The sequence below is a fragment of the Giraffa tippelskirchi genome, chromosome 10 (genome assembly GCF_054371585.1).
Source record: "Giraffa tippelskirchi isolate mGirTip1 chromosome 10, T2T-mGirTip1v1.2.pri, whole genome shotgun sequence".
Lineage (NCBI taxonomy): Eukaryota > Metazoa > Chordata > Mammalia > Artiodactyla > Giraffidae > Giraffa > Giraffa tippelskirchi.
The window spans coordinates 148251052-148272990 of NC_137284.1; the positions used below are offsets into that span (position 1 = coordinate 148251052).

Here is a 21939-nt window from a genome sequence, read left to right on the forward strand (position 1 = left end):
TATTTAGGGGGATGAAGCAGCATGATGGCTAAAGGTCATTCTTTAACAGAAAGAAAACAGGATGCTCAAAAATTAGAAGCCCATTTATATAAGAAACTTGTACAGGCTTAAAGGAAAGTGATTTTGCAAAAATAACAATCCTTGTGGTGAGCCATGCAAGGCCAGAAAAACCTCACACAGAATGCTACCTACCCCAGGCTCAGCCCTCACATGCAAAGCCATTTGGTTTTCCAAATCTCCTCAACACACTTCAAGAACCCAGCCAGGGAGCTGAGGCCTGGCAGGATTGAACAGAAGGGCTAATCCCAGGGGTATGAAAGCAATTAGAGAGAGGGGGCGATCAACATGGACAGGTGCCTTCTTGTCCAGCTTGCACTCCTTCCATCTCCAGGTCCCCCCTTGCCTTGGGCCCATCACAGGTACCCACGGGCCCCGCCTAGGGTCCAGCTGCTAAGACAACTTATGCGGAGGGATGGGCATGACAGCACGAAGAACAGACGTGGCAATCTGCTTTGTGTACCTTCAGCCAGTCATTCAATAAATATTAGTGGAAGATAACTTGGCAACCTGGTGCCAGATGCTGGGCTAGGGCGAAGGAACTTGCACTAACAGATTACTGAGTTGGCAGCTCACTTAGCCCAGGGAAGCTAGAGCCTGGCTGCAGATGCAGAGACGGCCTGCACCTCATGGCCTGGTGGGCCAGGGCCTCCCAGGGCTGATGTTTCACAAGCTCCTGCGCTAGGTGAGACGTACTCTGTCTTATCTCCTACATACAGGGCTGCCTCCATTTCCTCTTTCGGTCAAAATGTGGAATGACCACCCCTCACCCCACCATAATTGGACTTCATCAACCACCATTTCTCCAGAGAGAAGAGACACCAGCTGCCACTGTTGCTGCCTGTGAGAAAGCTGATCTCAGAAAACTGAAAGCGGAGAAAGCAATGGTCTTGAACCAAAACAATCTCTTTCTAATGGGAAATAGTGACTTTCCTTCCTCCTTTTCTCCCTCCTTGCTGGGCAGTTCCCAACCAACAATTTCCTCCTGAGGTCTTGATTTCATCATCAGCGACTGACTCAAAGGTCCTGTTACCGCTTCTTTGACCTCAAGCATGGAGCTATGGACCAGTTCTCCTCTCTCGGAAGAAATGTGCCTTGATTTTCAGTCTTTCCTTCAGCTTTCCGTCCATCAGCATACACACAGGCCCTCATTCCAGTCCAGAGGTACAAAGGAATCCTGTCTCATGAAAAAAGGCAAGAATCCAGGAGTGCTCGTGGTCCCCACTTCTGCAGTAGGCCCCCAACCCCAAATGGAAGAAACCTCAGAAGCTTACAGGGTTCGGATTCTAACACCAGGAACGTCAACAGCCAATATCATTCGACTGGGTCTCACATAGCTTTGAATTGTCGTAACATCACCTAGGATGAGAGTCTATCCAAAGCCAAGGAAAAAAGGGTCAGGATAAAGAAACCTGAGGCAGGAAGAAATTAATCCCGGTGATTTCAAGTCAGCCATATGCCAATCCATGGCTGAATTCCAATACATTAATTTTACATGGAAGAAACTTTCCATTTCACGGACGCCGTATCATTTTGCACCAGGCAGTGGAGTGGTGTGGTGTGGTGTGGTGTGGTGTGGTGTGATGTGGGAAGGACCACAGACATCGGACGCAGGCAGAGCCGGCTTGCCTCTGGGCTCCGCCCCCATCTCTGCTCTGTGACTTAAGATGACTTAACGGCCCGGTGCCTCTGTCTGCCTTATGACTGTGAATGCTGTTGAAGGGATTAGATAATTCCTGGTCCACGGTGGGCAGTCGGTGAGCGGTGGGTGTTATGACTTCCCCTCCTACTCGAGTCTCCAGCAGCTTTCAAGAGAAGAAACAGAAGTCACAGCAGATGGTCACCAACTGACTTCTCCCTGAAAACTGCAAGTAGGTGAATCACCAACAGCCTGGGAAAGAGTCTGCCAATATGAGAACTAAAGAAATCCACCAGTTGTAATCCACTGACTTCTGATCAAAAGTACAGAGAAAGGCCATGGCCGAATTACATCACTTGAAGAGGCTTGCTTGCCTTGGCTATCGGACCCAGCCTTCTCTTGGCCTCTATGAGCCGGCCATCCCTAGGACTCTTCCTATTTCAAAACCACGCTCCAGATTTTCCACTCTCATTCTACTGTTACTTTCCCACCAGTGGCTGAAGCCATTTATTATTTGTACAAGTCAGATGACCTGGGCAGCCCTCCAAGTTATGCCTCAGACGCCACACCTGGCCCTGTCTCCCTGGGCCTCTGCATCGCCGCTGTTAAAAAGAAAATGTTTGTGTTTTGTTGACTGTAGGGAGAATGTATGGAGGTTAAAACTTGTGTATGTGAGTGATTTTAAATACTACACTCATTTGAAGCATTTAGATGCACTAAATTAAATAAGGGGTTAAGATGCAATTGAGGCACTGGCTAAAGGTTGAGGGAGGAACAGGTAATTCATCCCCAATCAGGAAGAACAAAGGAAAAAGAGACATCCTATAAACCGCGGCAGGTATACCACCCCTCAACCATCCCCACATAAACACACACACACAGGAATTTCCCCCGGACACCCACAAGATAACTCTGTGGAAAATGGAGCTGTTGAAAGTGGATCTCTTAAAAATAAACAGTCCAGCGGGGCTGAATCACAGGTACACAGGTATCATCCATTATAGGTTCAAAGATCTCCCTGCCTCAGGCTCATACACAAGCCCTCAGTCGAAAAGCAAGATAGCGATGTCACCTTCATAGAGGGGGTTGGGGAGGGGGGAGGCTGATTTCCAAGCATGACATTACCTTTTCCCTTAATTAGGCAGAGGAAGAAAATTTAGTTCCTAGAGGCCCAAGGCAATGGCACCCCACTCCAGTACTCTTGCCTGGAAAATCCCATGAACGGAGGAGCCTGGTAGGCTACAGTCCATGGGGTCCCTAAGGGTTGGACACGACTGAGAGACTTCACTTTCACTTTTCCCTTTCATGCACTGGAGAAGGCAATGGCAACCCACTCCAGTATTCTTGCCTGGAGAATCCCAGGGACGGCGGAGCCTGGTGGGCTGCCGTCTATGGGGTCGCACAGAGTCGGATACTATTGTAGCGTCTTAGCAGCAGCAGCAGCAGAGACCCACAGGACAGAGTCAAAGCTCTAAATGATGGGTTGGACACAATAAAAAAGCAATATTCTGGCTGCCAATCTCTCCCACCCGGCTCGCAGAGTCAGCATCTGGGCCTGCTTTCAATAGCAGCTTTGTAGCCCAGATGGCCGGCACCACCACCATCCCAGGGACTCCCTGCTCCAGATAAAGACTGAGTGTGTCAGCGAGTGAGTGTGTGTGTGAGAGAGACAGAGAGGAGGGAGTGAGAGTGCGTGTCAGAGAGAGAGGGAGCCTGTACCTCTCTTGATCCTGAAGCCCTGGTCCTCACATCATCTACAGACCCAACCACCATAATCTTCAAACCGCAGCTCCAATGAAAATAACATTCTTTATGCCCCTACCCTCTTCTCTGATTCTTCCTATAGATGCTCAACCCCAAACCTGTATCCGAAAGTACATACACTCTTATTCCCATATACCAGTCTGAGAATCACTGAGCATTCTCTGTCCGAGTGTGAGTGTGAGTGTGAGTGTGTGTGTGTGTGTGTGTGTGTGTGTGTCCAGGTCCACTCCTCCCTCTCATTTCCTTTCAGCACACAGACCACTCACGCCCTGACAGATGACCCACAGGGGTGGATTCTCTCCTCCCCATCCTCTCTTGTACTCTTGCAGGCACACGCACCAATGTGTGTTACCTGCACCAGGAGGGAAGATGCATGAAACACCCACGGCCTGGGCAGCAAGTGCCTGCGGAGGTTTGGGGAGAAGGGAGGCAGCTCCGAGGGGAGGACGCTGAGGACACAGTGGGAGACATGCGGAGCAGATGGGCAGTCATAGAAACAACAGTTCCTCCTATGTAAGAACTTCTGTGATGTGATCTGATTTGGGTAAAGAAGCCAGTATCCACTTTCCTACTTTGGGTATCATAGGTTTAGGAAGGCAAAAGTCTTGGTGGACCAAGTTTAAACAGCAACACAGAGCAGACCTGCCTCCATCGCAGGATAAATGTTGAGACACTCAATTCAAACTGGGAGACAGAAGCCTGGCCCCAGTGACGTCTGCCACTCCCTGGGCATCCGAGGGCCCATGTGTCACCTCTGCAGACCGAGACTTCCCCTAACCCTCACACAAGGGACACGCCACAGATTCTCTGAGGCCCTCGTCCCAGTGTTGACCTTTGTGGTCCTGGGAACTCCAGAAGCATTCATTCATCCCATCTTTTACTTTCAGGCGCCTCATCACACAATTTTTACTCAATACAGATACTATCAGAATTTTAATACACATACCCACAAAACCATGCTCACCAGCTGTGACTAACAAGGCAGGCGGAGGGGCCCAGCTCTGAGGTACTTTTAATTATTATTAACTCCACCTGGCACCCCACTCCAGCGTTCTTGCCTGGAGAATCCCAGGGATGGCGGAGCCTGGTGGGCTGCCATCTACGGGGTCGCGCAGAGTCGGACACGACTGAAGTGACTTAGCAGCAGCAGTGGTTAGCCCAGAAACTCTTTTTTTTCTCCTCCTCTTTCCCTCTGTCTCTACCACCAGTGCAACCACTGCTAAATCAGACCTTGTGAATGCTCCCTCTCCATTTCTTCTAGTTACTCTTAAATACTTTTCAGAAAGAATCTCATGCGCACATCTATTTACTGCAGGAATAAGGAATATTATGAGTTACAAAATAGTATGTTTTTCTCTAGTGATAAAGGTTACTTCGGTCAAAAAAACCGTTTTCCTGTCTGGGAGTCCCAATCATATGTCAGTTAAGCAGCCTATGTGATGAGCATTAACAAACAAAAAATAGAAAATGACAGTAAGTACTACACGTAAAAGGGATTAGTTCTATTTCATGAAACTTTAATTTCAATTACATATGTATGTATGGAGCAAACTGATTGGTATGTACAATGAATTTCATATGTTGGGTCACAGTCAAAGTTTGAAAGCCATAGGGAAGGGGCCAAGGAATCACCAGGAGTCAGAAGGGTCTAGTCTCCCCACAGCTGTTCCTATTTCTTCCTGGGCCTTGCTGGGTTCTAATCCTGCCCATCTTCTGACATCCCAAGATCCTCACCCCTTTCCTTTTCCTCACTCCATCACACCCTATCAAGTTTTTCAGAAAGGTTTCTACAGCTCATCCTTGGAGGATCAGGTAGGGAACTGGAGAAAAAAGCTGACGCTCCACATAATTAGACACTCCACACTCCAGCAACTTCAGTGGACTGAGAACAGAGGCACATCTGGGTTTTCTTAACTCCAGTTCCATGGACAAAGGAGCCTGGCAGGCTCAGGTCCGTGGGGTTGCGGAAGAGTCCTACACGACTGAGAGACTAACACTTCTCAGAACCATGAGCGAGCGACCCCCCCCTCCACTCCTGAGAGCAGAGCCCTTCCCCGACCACCTGAGGCTCTCCGAGGGAGGTATTAGCGACTGAACAACAACTTAACGCCGTCACTTTTGAACCCTAGGAATTCGCTCACCAGTAAAATGCACACTTCCTTACCGGATGGTTAGGCTAAAGATTATGCGAGATCACCCTTTAACTCTCCGAACACACCCGCAAAGAGCCTACCGAGGAGGTTTCTCTTTTAATCCGTCTCCAGCTTAATCCCTCAGCGCCATCCCTTAATGCTCCAGGCGTTAATTCCTTAAAATAATGCCATCAGAGAGACTGAACTTGGGCGCTCACAAAGTTACCAGGCGGAGAGGGATGGGGAGCGAGGGCGGGAAGCAGAGAACGTGGAGGCTTAGGACGATCTGTTTCCGAAGGAATTCACCTGGTGGGGGGCGGAGGGAGGGGGGCGTTCCTCCTCTTCACAGGAGAAACCGATTAGCCAAGCCCGAAAAGAAAACAAAAGCTAGCGTGCCCGTGGCCACGAACAGGATCCTCTATCACCCGAGAAGTGCAAACAGGAATGGGGGGACTGGGGCGCCGGTTGGGGACCCGCCGGGAGGCAGCGGGACGGAACGGGAGAGGGGGCCCCGGGGCGCAGGGAACAAAGCCCCACGCCCCCACCCCGCTAAGGCACCCCTGCCCGCCCGGGGGGGCCCGGGCCGGCGGGGAGAGGGGTGCAGGTGTGCGCGCAGCGAGCCCCTCCCCCGCCGTCCCCGAAGCCCGGTTGGGGGGCGACCCTCGCCCCGGTCCCGGGGCGGCTCTCACCCGAGCGGGGATCGAAGGTGACCACGAACACGGCCACCACCTGGTCCTCCTCCACGTCGCCCAGCTCGAGGCGCCCCGGTTGCCGCAGCTCCTCGGGCTCCCGCCTCCTCGGCGGCTCCGCGGCCGCCCAGCCGCCCCCACCGCCGCCCCAGCCGGGGCCTCCAGCCTGCGGGACCGGGGCCCGCGGCGGGGACACGGCGGGGCCCTCGGCCCAGCGCAGCAGCGGCGCCGCGTCTCCGCGCTCCACCATGGCGAGGCGAGGCGCGGCGCGGCGGCGAGGAGGAGCCGCGGGCGGCGAGGGGCGGGCGCAGGGGCGGGCTGCGGGAACTCCCCTCGCCGGGCGGGCTGCCGGCCGCCGCCGCCCGGGCCTCCGCGCACCCGCCGCGCCGCCGCCGCCCCAGGCCCGCACCTGCCCCGGCCGCCCCGCCCCGTCCCGCCCCGCGCCCAGCGCCCTCCCACCCCGCTCGGCTGCGTGCAGATCCCGCCCGAAGAGGCGTCCTCCCTACCGCTTCGCGGAACTGCGTGCCGGGTTGAGATTTCACCGATGCATCTGCGCGCTCCGGGATGGGGAAAAGTGCGGTGACCGGGACGCGCAGCCACTTGCATCTGTCTACCTGCGCCTTCTCACCTAGGATTCCGTGGGATGACCGTACCGCCGTGAATTGTTATAGCCACCATTATTTTGAAAGTCCCCTGGACATGCAGACCGTGACAAATAGGTGTTACATAACCCCCGATGTGCGGCCAGAGCTCCCGCCGTGCTGCGAGTGAAGCATAAGACGGGAGCCGCGGCTGCCCGCGTTGTTTGCACTTGGAATGTGGCCTGATCCCCTGAAGCTGTGGGCTTTGGTGTCCGGCCTGGAGCAGTTGTGTGTGTACCACCCTGTTGGTGTCCCTTGAATGGGCCAGAGAGTGCCTGACCCTGGTCTTCCTGGACCCTGCTTGGGGCCCCATCCATTGCAGTCACTTAGTCTCTACAGAGAGTGGTGGACGGTCACTTACTTGCCCTTGGCGGGGGGTGGGGGTGGGGGGTGGGGGCGGAGAGGTTGAACTAAATAATCGCCATGAGGAAAGCAGTCCCTGTTCTTTAGGGTAGAATGCTGCCTGGATTCTGTCTTGAATTTTGGTCTGGAAGCAGCAACCTTGGGTCATCACTGATGATCTCCTTGGGAAAAGGGATTAGATCGTGTTATCACTGCCCTCTGGCTCATAAATATGACTCTTCATCAACACCCCCTGTGTAATAACTAGTAAACAAATCCACTGGGTCCTTCTGAGGGCAGGCAAAAAACCCAGGCTGTCCTGAACCATGGAGAAGCCGGATGTCTGAACAAGTATCTTTCCTCATCTCATTCTTTCTCATTATTTTAATGACTATTCCTATTTTTCCCACCTCCTCTGATGACATAACCACCAGATTTACCCCAAGGGTTGAGGCATTCAAAATGCTACTTCTAAATAGAAAATGGGGGTTCATAGAATATCCTTAATCCATTCCCAAAGCCATCAGTTTTAGTCTGACTTTCCTTCCTCCCCACCAAGGGACTTCCTTTTTCTGATATTTTGTGTGGACTCACCCCATCCAGAATTCCCTAGTTTTAATACCCTCAAGTTGTATATATATACCAGGAAATAAACTCATAATCTCTATCCCAATTGATTTTCTGTATAAACAGAAGACCAAAATGTTCAAACCCTAAATCTAGCAGCTTTTCCAATATTCATTTAAGCAGGAGGTCTAGCTCACCAGCCATCATGTCCTTCTTAAGACCTGTGAGTGCTCAGTCATGTCTGACTCTTTGTGACCCCATGGGCTGTAGTCTGCCAGGCTCCTCTGTCCATGGGATTTCCCAGTGGGTTGCCATTTCCTTCTCCGGAGATCTTTCCTACCCAGGGATCAAACCTGCATCTCCTGCATTGGTTCTTCACCACTGAGCCCCCAGGGAAGCCCTGCATAATGGGTGCTCAACAAATATTTGTCAACTAAGTAAAAGACTGAAAGTAGAGATTTAAGCCTCTACACAACTGGCTGCTCCCACCAGGCCTAATCTAATATCTTGCACATAGAGCTCAAAAATGCTAATGATGCTGATGATACTCTGCTTAACACATTAACAGTATGAAAGAGGCTCTGTACCTGACCATCAGATTGATCTTTTCTGTGTCTATTGAATTTCACAAGATGATAGGAAGGGAATTAATTGAACTTAGCTATTAGAATAGAACTGGTGAGAAACTAGTGTAGAAGACAAGAAGAAATAAAGATCTGTCACATTCAGAGACCTGAGGATAATGTTGAATTCATTTTATTTTCTGGTGATGCCATGTAGCATTGTTGTCGTTGTTCAGCCTCTAAGTCATGTCCGACTATTTATGACTCCATGAATTGCAGCACGCCAGGCTTCCTTTGTCCTTCACTATCTCCTGGAGTTTGCTCAAGCTCATGTCCATTGAGTCGGTGATGCCATTCAACCATCTCATCCTCTGTCACCCCCTTCTCTTGCCCTTAATCTTTTCCAACATCAGGGTCTTTTCCAATAAGTTGGCTCTCCACGTCAGGTCGGAGAAGGCAATGGCACCCCACTCCAGTACTCTTGCCTGGAAAATCCCATGGACGGAGGAGCCTGGTAGGCTGCAGTCCATGGGATCGCAAAGAGTAGGACACGACTGAGTGACTTCACTTTCACTTTTCCCTTTCATGCATTGGAGAAGGAAATGGCAACCCACTCCAGTATTCTTGCCTGGAGAATCCCAGGGACGGGGGATCCTGGTGGGCTGCCATCTATGGGGTCGCACAGAGTCGGACACGACTGAAGCGACTTCGCAGCAGCAGCCACATCAGGTAGCCAAGTATTGGAGCTTCAGCATCAGTCCTTCCGATGAATATTCAAGATTGATTTCCTTTGGGATTGACTGGTTTGATCTCCTGCTGTCCAAGGGACTCTCAAGAGTCTTCTCTAGCACCACAGTTTGAAAGCATCAATTCTTTGGCACTCAGCCACACAGCCTACAAAATCTTCATTCCCCAACCAGGGACTGAATCCATGCCCTCTGCAGTGGAAGCATGGCATCTTAGTCACTAGAGCACCAGGGAAGTCCCAATGTTACATTTTTTAATGAGTTCCCCTAGAATCCCACATATCTCAAATTTTAAATGAAATTATTTTAATTTTCCAAATACCAATATGTCTACATTATGTAAAACACATTACATAAAACATATCTATATTATGCATCTATAATATATAAAAATACAATGTATATAAGATATATTAAAGTATTTTTGCTTTATCATCTTACCACTGAGTTGGCCCCTGTTAAGATTTTGTTTAGTCTATCTCATCAATTGTAGGGTGCGAAATTTTTCACTTGTTAGGATTGCTATGGTGGCTCATAAATGCTGCTAGCCCTGCTGAGGTCTAGGTCTCACAGGGGAGATGTGTATCTGTTTTTGCAGCCATCTGAGGCAACATCAACCTGAGTTGATGCTCTGAGTTAAATTGCTCTGAGTTAAATTCTCTGCTGGAGGTTCTTTGGACCACGCTGGTAGTATGAATTCAAAATGCAAGCTAGTGCGAGCCCTACCTTATAATTCTTAGGTGCGATTTTTTTTTTTCTTCTCTGCACCCAATGACAAAGTTGAGACAAGCAAGCTTCCTTGCCCAGCCTTCTCTACATGGGAGGTTTATTTGTTGAAGCTATGTAGACAATATCATATTAGACTCAGCATCACGGGCATTTTTTATTCTCAGTGGTATGTGAAAATAACAGTATAATAATGGTATATCTTAAAATAAATGATAGATTTAGATGTTTTTCTTCCTGGGTGTTTACATGTTGAAATCATACTGTATATCAATTTTGTATTCTTTTTTCACTTCTTATCAAACTGTGAACAATTTGCCATTCTATTAGAAAGTTTATACACATCATTTTAATGGTTCCCCTTGTATGCATTCTGAAAATTTATTTGCCCATTCTCATTGTTGGACAATCAAGCTTTTCCATTTTTTGCTGTGGCTGAATTTCACTCTGAACATACACTAGGTACCTATTCTATGCCAAGTCCTGCTGTGAAGAAAACAGACATCCCTTCCCATCAGGCTTTCAGCCTAGCAGGCAAGGCAGCTATCAGGAAAAAAATGAAATCTAGAATGAGGGATGACAAGTAGGGCAAGTACAATCGGTCACTCGGGCTGCTGACTTATGACAGACTGCCAGAGGTGGCGATACTGGGTTAACCTGCATCCGTGTTTTGATTGTACTGCCAAATTGTTGAGTCACAAGTGTACAAGGGCCTCAATCTCACTTCCCTCTCATCCCAATTAGATAGTGCCATTTAAAATCATTTTTTTTTTTTTTGCCAGTTGTCAGATGGCCATGGTATTTTAAGTTAATCTTTTGTGACTGAATCTAATCATGGTTTTGAAATAAATGTTGGTGATTTGTGGTTCCTCTTCAGAGTAGTGTCAGAAGACACTGTCTGAAGAATTGTTATCAACTGGCATGAGTTCTGTATGCAGCAAGAATATTAATCTTGTATGTATGTTATTAATGTAGAATATTAATGTATGTGTGTGTGCGTGTGCTGTGTGCTCAGTCCCTCAGTTGTGTCCAACTTTTTGCGATCCCAGGGACTGTGGCCCGCCAGGCTCCTCTGTCCATGGGATTCTCCAGGCAAGAATACTGGAATGGCTTGCCATTTCCTATTCCAGGGGATTTTCCCAACCAAGGGGTCAAACCTACATTTCTTGTGTCTCCTGAACTGTCAGTCAGGTCCTTTACCACTGAACCACCTGGGAAACCATATATATAAATTCACATATAAACTTCTATTTCTAGGAGAGGTAGTCTTCTTTCTTTACTGATTTTTTTTTTAAGTCATCAGCTATTTCTTTGACAGTCATTTTTCCATGTGAAATTTAAAATCGTTTTATCTAGTTTCCAAAAAACTACAAACTGTTTTCCAATTCAGTCAGATCAAACTGAATGAGAATTAACCCCTAAATAATGCAGTTTGAACCACATGACATCTGCTGGATCATCTAAAAAGCAAGAGAGTTCCAGAAAAACATCTATTTCTGCTTTATTGACTATGCCAAAGCCTTTGACTGTGTGGATCACAATAGACTGTGGAAAATTCTGAAAGAGATGGGAATACCAGACCACCTGACCTGCCTCTTGAGAAACCTGTATGCAGGTCAGAAAGCAACAATTAGAACTGGACATGGAATAACAGACTGGTTCCAAATAAGAAAAGGAGTACGTCAAGGCTGTATATTGTCACCCTGCTTATTTAACTTATATGTAGAGTACATCATGAGAAACGCTGGGCTGGATGAAGCACAAGCTGGAATCAAGATTGCCGGGAGAAATATCAATAACCTCAGATATGCGGATGACACCACCCTTATGACAGAAAGCAAAGAAGAACTAAAGAGCCTCTTGATGAAAGGGAAAGAGGAGAGTGAAAAAGCTGGCTTAAAGCTCAACATTCAGAAAACTAATATCATGGCATCTGGTCCCATCACTTCATGGCAAATAGATGGGGAAACAGTGAAAACAGTGACAGACTTTATATTTTTGGGCTCCAAAATCACTGCAGATGGTGATTGCAGCCATGAAATTAAAAGACGCTTACTCCTTGGAAGGAAAGTTATGACCAACCCAGACAGCATATTAAAAAGCAGAGACATTACTTTGTCAACAAAGGTCTGTCTAGTCAAAGCTATGGTTTTTCCAGTGGTCATGTATGGATGTGAGAGTTGGACTATAAAGAAAGCTGAGCACTGAAGAATTGATGCTTTTGAACTGTGGTGTTTGAGAAGACTCTTGAGAGTTCCTTGGACTTCAAGGAGATCCAACCAGTCCATCCTAAAGGAGATCAGTCCTAGGTGTCCATTGGAAGGACTGATATTGAAGCTGAAACTCCAATACTCTGGCCACATGATGCGAAGAGCTGACTCATTTGAAAAGACCCTGATGCTGGGAAAGATTGAGGGCAGGAGGAGAAGGGGACGACAGAGGATGAGATGGTTGGATGGCATCATCGACTCAATGGACATGGGTTTGAGTGTACTCTTGGAGTTGGTGATGGACAGGGAGCCCTGGTGTGCTGCGGTTCATGGGGTCGCAAAGAGTCAGACACGACTGAACGACTGAACTGAACTGAACTGAACCACATGAGTCCACATATACGTGGATTTTTTTTCACAGTAAATACTATCCATGGTTGGTTGAAAGCACAGATGGAGAGCTGTGGATACAGAGTCATCTCGGGCACAGAGGGCAGAGTCTAAGTTACAAGCGGATTTTCAACCTTGGAGAGGGGGGAGCCCCAACCCTCGAGCTCTTCAAGGGTAATCTGGACATATTTACTGGAGAAGGGTCAACATCTTTCTATAGCTAAGCAACTTAATTCTGACATTAAGAGAGATTGGTGAAGGCAGGGCAATAGGTTGCCCTGTCTCCATCATTGGTCTGAATAATTAGTTGTCTGGGGCAAATGCTACTGGTTCAGAGAGAGTCCAGATCATGGGACAAGCTGAGGTGTAATGGACTGAGATTTAGAATGTGAATGGAGGAGACCCATTTATGTTATACATTAGCCCACACAACAGTAACATCAGCCCTGTCTACACTGAATCATCTGTGCTGCAGACCCTTGGCATGACCCAAGTTGAAAGCACAGTAAATCTCATACTACAGAGGCTGAGTTCCGGTTGAGCCAGAAATGGTGTAAGGATTAATAAGCTAGAATATATGTTCAAAATTACTACATTTTTAAAAATCAACACATCCCTCCCTTTTAGTCCTCTCACATTTGCAATGCGATTGGAAATTAAGCATCTGAAACCTCATAAAAGGCACTCATTCTACAGTAGTGTCCATTACGTGGATACTCAGAACACATAGTGTGCGCCTTGATTCACCGTGGGTGCTGTGTGCCAAGCCTTATTCCAGGTAATGGAAAAACAGCATCAAGCAAGAGTTAAGTCCTGTCCTCATGGAATTTAGATCCTATTAGGGATGGGATGGGGGAGACAACTTTTCAAATGAACCATTGAATATATAATATATGATGTAGTGGTAAGTGCTGAGAAGAAATGTGAAACAGGGTATGGGAGCAGAGAGTGGGTGATGGGGTTGTTGGGAAAGACCTCAGAGGTAAGTGACTTGTAAGCAGACACCTGCAGGAAGTGATGGGGTGAGTGAAACGTGTGGGGAAGGTCTTGGTGTGTGGAGGGACAGTGAGGAGACTAGAGCAGGATGTGGAGGTGCGGGCAGGTGGCAGGCATCAGACGTTGAGGGGTGGACCCTATGGCCCCGGGGGCCTCATGCAGGGGCTGGCTCTATATTCTAAGTGAAATGGGTGGCCCTGGAGGATCTGAGTGCAGGATCCTCTTAAAAAGCCCTCTTTGGCTGCTGGGTGGAAAGGGGGCGGGGGAGGCAGAAGATGCTACTTCAGTAGGAGGAGGCTGAGAGAACTGCAAGAATTTCTCAGAGACTGGCTGCATGGTTGCAGAAAGGGTTGTCAGTGATCACTCACAGATTTTTGATGTTCCATGCACCAAGAAATTAAAAAATGTGGAAGGAATTGGTTTGATTGGAAAGATCATTAGTTTGGCTCTGGACACATTTGAGACTGAGATGCCTGTTAGACAGCCAGAGAGAGATCTGATGAACTAACTGCAAGTCTGATGTTCAGCAGAGAGGTCTGTGATGCAGAGATAAATTTCAAGGTCACCTGCTAACCAATAAGGTTTCAAGTTAGGGGCTGAGAATGATATTCCAAGGAAGAGAGTGGACACAGAAAAGTGTGGGGGACTGAGCTCAGGGACCTCCAGAGTTCAGAGGTCAGGAGATGAAGAGGAGTGGGCAAAGTGACTCAAGCATGTTCTGGACAGGTTTAAATACATCTCTCTCTCTCTCTCTCTCTCTCTCTATATATATATATATATATACATATATATACATATGGGGCATATGTATATAGATGCATATGTATACGTATATATTCATTTACTTGCTGGAATTGTTAGATATTATTTTAAACATTTTAGTAAGTATATATCTATGGCAAAGATTAAATAATTAAATTGCACAGAGGACATATAATGAGCAGAAATTTCCTTCCCCTCCAATTCCCCCTTCCCCATACTCTCTTCTGAGAAACTAATACTTTAAGTTTATGTCTTTAGAGTTTCTGCTGGTTACCTCCTGTGGAAGAGCTTAAATTCCTAATCACACTTCAAAAAATCATTAAAAGTTCACTTTGCCTCATTCTATGAAGGCAAAACTTCAGTATGGGGATCTTGTCATTGGATCAGAAGTATCAAGAAATGACTGAGAATGTTTGGGCAAATTTCTTGGGACTTCCTGAGCCCACCCCTTGGAGTAGAGAGAGAGAGTGAGTCAAGAATGAGGCACAACAGACCCAGCCCTTAGAATGAGTCTTTTTCATCCGTAATAGTTTCTTCCCTTTAAAGTAGTGAGTGTGTATGTGTTTGTGTATGTGAGAAAGAGACACAGACACAGAGAACCTCATCTCTGTGGCTGCAGGCCTGGTCTTGGACTTGGTCACATAGGCAACACTGCTGTAATTGTAGAGATCCTGGGGATGGTCAAATGCCACGTAAATTCTTCCGACTGTGGCCCACAGAGAAAAGATCAGTCTAATGAATCTATATCATTTTAAACTCTCTGCTCCTTAAAGTGTGGGCAGTATACCATATATCTCTAAATTATTGGAATTTCAGGTTAGAACTTTGTTCCTGTTCTAAGAAGAATACTGTCTTGTGAGCGGACAAGTAGTTTATCTCTGTTCTAACAGCCATTTTGATGAATATCCTCTAGTTCTAGCAAACAGGCAACTCTGGCAAGAGGAGCAATTCATTAGAATCTGATCTATTATATAATTTTATAGTAAATTTCAAATAAATAGATTAATCTAAGGATTTTTACTAATGACACCAAAGTATTCATGGGTTAAAGGACATGTTATCCATGATGTGTTGTAAAATATTCTAGCACCCACCCCCAAGAAAGGTGCAAATGTAAGTGAAACAAGATTGTAAAATTGCCCCTAATTTTTGGAACCTAGATTATTGGTCCATCAGGACCCATTATACCATATTTCCTCTACTTTTGGTACATTTGAACATTTCCACAAGAAAAAGCAGAACAAGAAAAGTATTCATGATAGACTCATCAGCTTTAAAATGACTTCCAGGCTTTATCTTAACTGGCCCACAATCTTTCCTTGGAATTCTGTTCTGCTGCAAATGCTATTCATTAGACATAGATGTATAAGCACTTCCAAAGGAGAAATGTGGAGGCCAAATATAAGTATTGTTAGTGAGTATTGTTAATGATTGATGTGATTATCAGTAGATTGACTGGGGCTGACAGGTGCTGTCTCTGTGCACTCTCTCTTAGTTGAGAGAGGAGCTCAAGATGAAGTCCTCTTCATGGCTCTTGGCTTTGCTGAACACCCTTGTCATGGGAGAGCTTCCCTGGTAGCTCAGCTGGTAAAGAATCCACCTGCAATGAAGGATGACCCTGGTTCAATTCCTGGGTCGGGAAGACCCCTGGTGAAGAGATAGATTACCCACTCCAATTTTCTTGGGCTTCCCTGGTGGCTCAGCTGGTAAAGAATCCACCTGCAGTGCAGGAGACCTGGGCTCGATCCTGGGTTGGGAAGATCCCCTGGAGAAGGGAAAGGCTACCCACTCCAGTATTCTGGCCTAGATAATTCCATGGACTGTATAGTCCACGGGGCTGCAAAGAGTCAGATATGACTGACTTTCACTTTCTTTTTCACTTGTCTTGGGAAGAGGGATGTTAGAAGCAGGAACACCTGGGGCCCCTGCTGGAATGGGTCCAGGACTGGGACAGCTGCGCCCATCTTTGGACCTGCTCTCGGTCACGGCCACTGAGGAACTGTCCAAGTTGCTAAGTAATACATGTCGGTAACGAACATGTTCTGCTTTTCTCTAAGTTATTGCAAATTTCCGCCCCCAACACCCCCCCCCCGCCCCCAACCAGGGTTGAAGCAACATTTCCGGATTTCCGGTTGTGAGGAGAGATTGAGCAAGATAAGGACAAGGAAGACAGTGGGGTTGAAGCCTGAGGGACCTTCGAGATATCTCTGCCGAGACTTCCTATTTCCTCAGTGAGCTGGCGGTGATGCCGCCACCTGTTCACGAGGCCCGCGGGCCCTTTCCTGAAACCTTGACTGCCGCATTGTTGCCTCTGTTGTTGTTGTTCAGTCACTCAGTCGTGTCCGACTCTTTGTGACCCCATGGACTGCAGCCCGTCAGGCTTCCCTGTCCTTCACCGTCTCCCTGTTGCCTCTACAGGGCTCATGCTGGGGATAAAGGTCAGCTTTTCTCCTCTCCCCAGAAAGTCTGGTGCTAAAAATACCCAATTCTTACCTGGGAAACCAGACCTCCCAGGGGTTCCCAGTGGGGCAGTCCTATCAAATACACCATGATCTAACACTGGTATTTTTTTCAGAGTCGGAATGACTCACTCTTAATTCAGTCTTCAGTCAATAATAAGGTGGAGCTTCACTTTAGCTTGTTCAAACATTTTTTACATTTCTCCCTCCTGACTGAGGAGATCAGGTTGGCATGTCCCTTCTTGGAGCAATAGACTCTCAAATATTTTCCATGGCCTTAGTTTTACTTTTGAAAAGGAATGGTATGCCTTTTCAATGTATATGTAAATTTCTACCTCTTGCAAATCTGGAATTAGCTGGATTTTCCTGCTTCTGTTCTTCCCATCAGTGCTTCAAAGATGTCAGAAATGAGGTCTGGTCAGAGCTCTGAGTCTAGGAGCTTTCTCATCATTCAGCAGCGTCAGCAGAAGGAGAGCTTTCCCCAAGTACGTGGTTTGGGGAACCCAGCCCTGAGATTCAAAGCTGACTTCCTCCTAGTACATCTCACTCCTGGGGACATGACTTTCCTGCTCTGCACAAATCCTTGTTAACAACATGAGAAATGTTTGAATTTCAAAAAAAAGTCCAATACTGAGTACTTTTAACAAAAACTGAGATACATTAATTTTATTTTCCCAAGTCCATTCAAAAACAGCTTATGGAACACCCATAATGCGTTCCACTTTAAGAGAAAAATTCTTCTCCCCCTTTTCCTCTTACTGCCACAAATTACTTGGGTTCCCCTTCTGACATCTCATCTCAACTGTGATGGGAATGTTTCTGCCTGGGATGGGTGCCTATTAACACGCACTGAAGCAAAGATGAAATCTTGCACAATGTAAAGAGGATAAGAACAAAGAAAAGAGTAAAGCATGACACCAAAAACAGCAGGGCTGTGGACCATACAGAAGATGTGCATCTCCAGGGACCCTTGGGCCATCAAGGTCAGCGACTGCCCAATCCTCATTGTTTTATTTTCCAGATTGAGAATATTTTTTTGTACTTGTTATTATAAGTAGTTGGGCTTTCCAGGTGGCACTGTGGTAAAGAACCTTCCTGCCAATGCAAGAGATGCAACAGACGTGGGTTTGATCCCTGGGTTGGCCAGAGCTCCTGGAGGAGGAAGTGGCAACCCACTCCTGTATTCTTGCCTGGAGAATTCCATGGAGAGAGGAACCTGGTGGGCCACAGTCCATAGGGCCACAGACTCGGACATGACCGAAGTGACTTAGCACACATGCATGCATTATAACTAGTTATTATCTGAAGCCTTAGCAACAATCATCAGTTCAGTTCAGTTGCTCAGTCATGTTCAACTCTTTGCGAACCCATGGACTGCAGCACGCCAGGTGTCCTGTCCATCACCAACTCCTGGAGCCTACTCAAACTCATGTCCATTGACTCGGTAATGCCATCCAACCATCTCATCCTCTGTCGTCCCCTTCTCCTTCCACCTTCAATCTTTCCCAGCATCAGGGTCTTTTCCAATGAGTCAGTTCTTCGCATCAGGTGGCCAAAGTACTGGAGTTTCAGCTTCAGCATCAGTCTTTCCAATGAATATTCAAGACTGATCTCCTTTAGGATGGACTGGTTGGATCTCCTTGCAGTCCAAGGGACTCTCAAGAGTCTTCTCAAACACCATAGTTCAAAAGCATCAATTCTTTGGCACTCAGCTTTCTTTATAGTCCAACTCTCACATCCATACATGACTACTGGAAAAACCATAGCTTTGACTAGAAGGACCTTTGTTGACAAAGTAATGTCTCTGTTTTTTAATATGCTGTCTGGGTTGATCATAACTTTTCTTCCAAGGAGTAAGTGTCTTTTAATTTCATGGCTGCAATCACCATCTGCAGTGATTTTGGAGCCCAAAAAATTAAAGTCAGCCACTGTTTCCACTGTTTCCCCATCTATTTGCCATGAAGTGATGGGACTGGATGCCATGATATTAGTTTTCTGAATGTTGAGCTTTAAGCCAACTTTTTCACCATCCTCTTTCACTTTCATCAAGAGGCTCTTTAGTTCTTCTTTGCTTTCTGTCATAAGGGTGGTGTCATCTGCATATTGGAGAAGGCAATGGCACCCCCACTCCAGTACTCTTGCCTGGAAAATCCCATGGACGGAGGAGCCTGGTGGGCTGTGGTCCATGGGGTCGCTAAGAGTCGGACACGACTGAGCGACTTCACTTTCACTTTTCACTTTCATGCATTGGAGAAGGAAATGGCAACCCACTCCAGTGTTCTTGCCTGGAGAATCCCAGGGACAGGGGAGCCTGTGGGCTGCCATTTATGGGGTTGCACAGAGTCGGACATGACTGAAGCGACTTAGCAGCAGCAGCATCTGCATATCTGAGGTTATTGATATTTTTCCCAGCAATCTTGATTCCAGCTTGTGCTTCATCCTGCCCAGCGTTTCTCATGATGTACTCTGCATATAAGTTAAATAAGCAGGGTGACAATATACAGCCTTGACGTACTCTTTTCCTGATTTGGAACCAGTCTGTTATTCCATGTCCAGTTCTAACTGTTGCTTCCTGACCTGCATACAGGTTTCTCAAGAGGCAGGTCAGGTGGTCTGGTATTCCCATCTCTTAAAGAATTTTCCACAGTTTGTGGTGATCCACACAGTCAAAGGCTTTGGCCTAGTCAATAAAGCAGAAATAGATGTTTTTCTGGAACTCTCTTGCTTTTTTGATAATCCAACAGATGCTGGCAATTTGATCTCTGGTTCCTCTGCCTTTTCTAAAACCAGCTTGAACATCTGGAGTTTCCTGGTTCAAGTACTGTTGAAGCTTGGCTTGGAGAATTTTGAGCATTACTTTATTAGCGTGTGAGATGAGTGCAATTGTGTGGTAGTTTGAGCATTCTTTGGCATTGCCTTTCTTTGGGATTGGAATGAAAACTGACCTTTTCCAGTCCTGTGGCCACTGCTGAGTTTTCCAAATTTGCTGGCATATTGATTGCAAATTCATCTGCTGAGTGATAATGCACAGAAGGTGAATGGTACAGGTTTCTGATAGAATTACTGCTGATAACATAAGATCTAAGTCATCACAATGGCATAGTTGCCACCCTAGGCAAACAGTGCAGTCCTAAGTAAAGGTAATTGAGAATTCTAGCAAGGCAGAGAGGAAAGGCAAGGCTGATGGTAAAAACCCACACACCAGCCCTGTGCTCTGCCTGCAGGCCTGTGATCCAGACTGTTTCAGGTTAGTCTCATCCTACCTGAGAGCAGAGCCAGTCTCCAGCTGGCCTGGAGAGGTGAGAATGACTGGCTATGACCTCAAGAGCAGAAAGTTGATCAGCACCAAGGCTGTAGTGAAGGAATTATATCACATGGCCTCCTGGTTTGTAAACAAGAACCCAACTCCAAAGCCCAGAATCTCAGTTAACAGGAGCTTCTCTGTGAAAAAGTGAAAGCATTAATTGCTCAGTCATGTCTGACTCCTTGCGACCCCATAGACCCCATGAGGCTCCTCTGTCCATGGGATTCCCCAGGCAAGAATACTGGAGTAGGTTGCTATTCCCTTCTCCAGGGGATCTTCCTAACCCTGGGGATCTTCCTGAAGACCCAGGGATCGGACCCACGTCTCCTGCATTGCAGGCAGATTCTTCACCATCTGAGCCACCAGGGAAGTCTGAGGGATGCCAAATCTCTGACCAAGGTGAGCAGGGAGCTACTCTGTTGAATGATCTGGAAAGTCGGCGTGGCAAGAAGGACTTGGAAGGACAAAAGAAGGCTTGGGTGGTGTGCACACCTAACAAGCTGGGGCATGAGAAGGCATTTAGCTGAAAAGACACTTTCATATGCTCCCAGTTACTCTTCTCTTGGATTAAGCTAATCATGAGTTCAGGTGGGGAATAAGAAGGGAGTGAGAGGGGAGAAAGGAGTGGAGGGATTGGTAAAGAGAGAGAAGGTGGAAGGTGGGTGCCAAGTAATGGGTGACCAAAGACCATCAAGAGATGGGACAGTGAGTTTGTTTCATTCAAGACCAAACCCAGGACTTCCCTCCAGTGGCTAATAGTCCCTGCTATCAGTGCAGGGGACCCGTGTTCGATCCCTGTTCAGGGAGCTAGATCCTACTTGCTGCAACTGAGAATTCACTTGCCACATCTGAGACCTAGCACAGCCAAATATAAGAAACTAACAGCAAACTCATCCTCACCAGCTCTCTCACTTTGGGTCCACATCTGTCATGCAATTAATTTCTCATGTCCAGTCCCTCCAGAGTCTCCCCTGAGGGCACCAGGGGCTCATTACATCATTTTCCTTTTTCACAGATTGCCCTTCACATGGTTTCTCCTATAAAATGATATCGGTGGCCTTATTTTGCTCTTCAAAGCATTTTTTATTTTTACCCTCCCCATAGGAACCACTCTGAGAAAGAAATTGAATAATGTATATAAAAGATATCTAAACAGTAAGGAAATAAATTTTACAAAATAAGGCATTTGGGGCCCAAGTAATCACCATTTTCTAGTAATACATTTATCTGTCTCTGTGTTGCTGATCTTTCTACCTTTCTTTTTTTTTTTGGTATAAAAATGTGTCTGGTTCTCTAAAAGCTTTAACTGCTCAGGGGTGAGAGGAGGGTGTGGAGATGCCTGAATTAAGACAGGTGTATCTGGTAGAGATCTCAGGTGTGTGTCTATTAGAGAGGTAAACTCCAGCCAAGATATGTTAGCTGTTGTTTGACGATCATTATGCTATCCAGGTGATACTGATTTCTAAGGAACTGCTATTAGCCACTGGATGGGTGGTGAGTGGGAGAAGGAAGAGGGCCATATTTCTAAATGGCAGGTAGAAAAGAGTGAAAATGATGTCTTTCCAATAATGAGCTTGTTCCTAATTAGCAAATGTGTATTTTTTTTAAATTTATTGTAATATTTTATTGTTAAGTAAAGTTACAGATACCTATGCGTATGTTTAAAGCCATGCTAAAGTAAAGAATCCAAGTGTCTCCCTAGTAGTTGGTAGCACGTGGGTTCAGGGAGACTGCGGGAGTTCTATACATAAATTGGATTTAATTGCTCAAAAAGTTACTGCAGCCTTCTTTAATCAGAAGGGAAATAGGGAGAGGCTGAGATCTTACGGGTGCATGGTACTTAAGTGAGAAAACCGACGGCGTGTCCCTGTGTAGCTGTCAGTTGGCCGAAGGAAAGCAGGGCTGGGACTGGGGGACGTGTCAGCTTACATTCTTTCTCCTCCTTGTTTCAG

At 46.7% G+C, this 21939-nt stretch overlaps 1 protein-coding gene across 1 annotated transcript in view; it reads right to left on the reverse strand.

Moving 5' to 3' along the window:
* Positions 1-6539, reverse strand: part of DENND11 (DENN domain containing 11) — a 50721-nt gene extending 44182 nt beyond the window's left edge. The window contains exon 1 of the mRNA XM_081534352.1: positions 6282-6539. Coding sequence (XP_081390478.1) covers positions 6282-6531 — 250 coding nt within the window. The 5' untranslated portion in view covers positions 6532-6539. The remainder of the gene's footprint in view (positions 1-6281) is intronic.
* Between the last annotated feature and the right edge of the window lie 15400 nt (positions 6540-21939).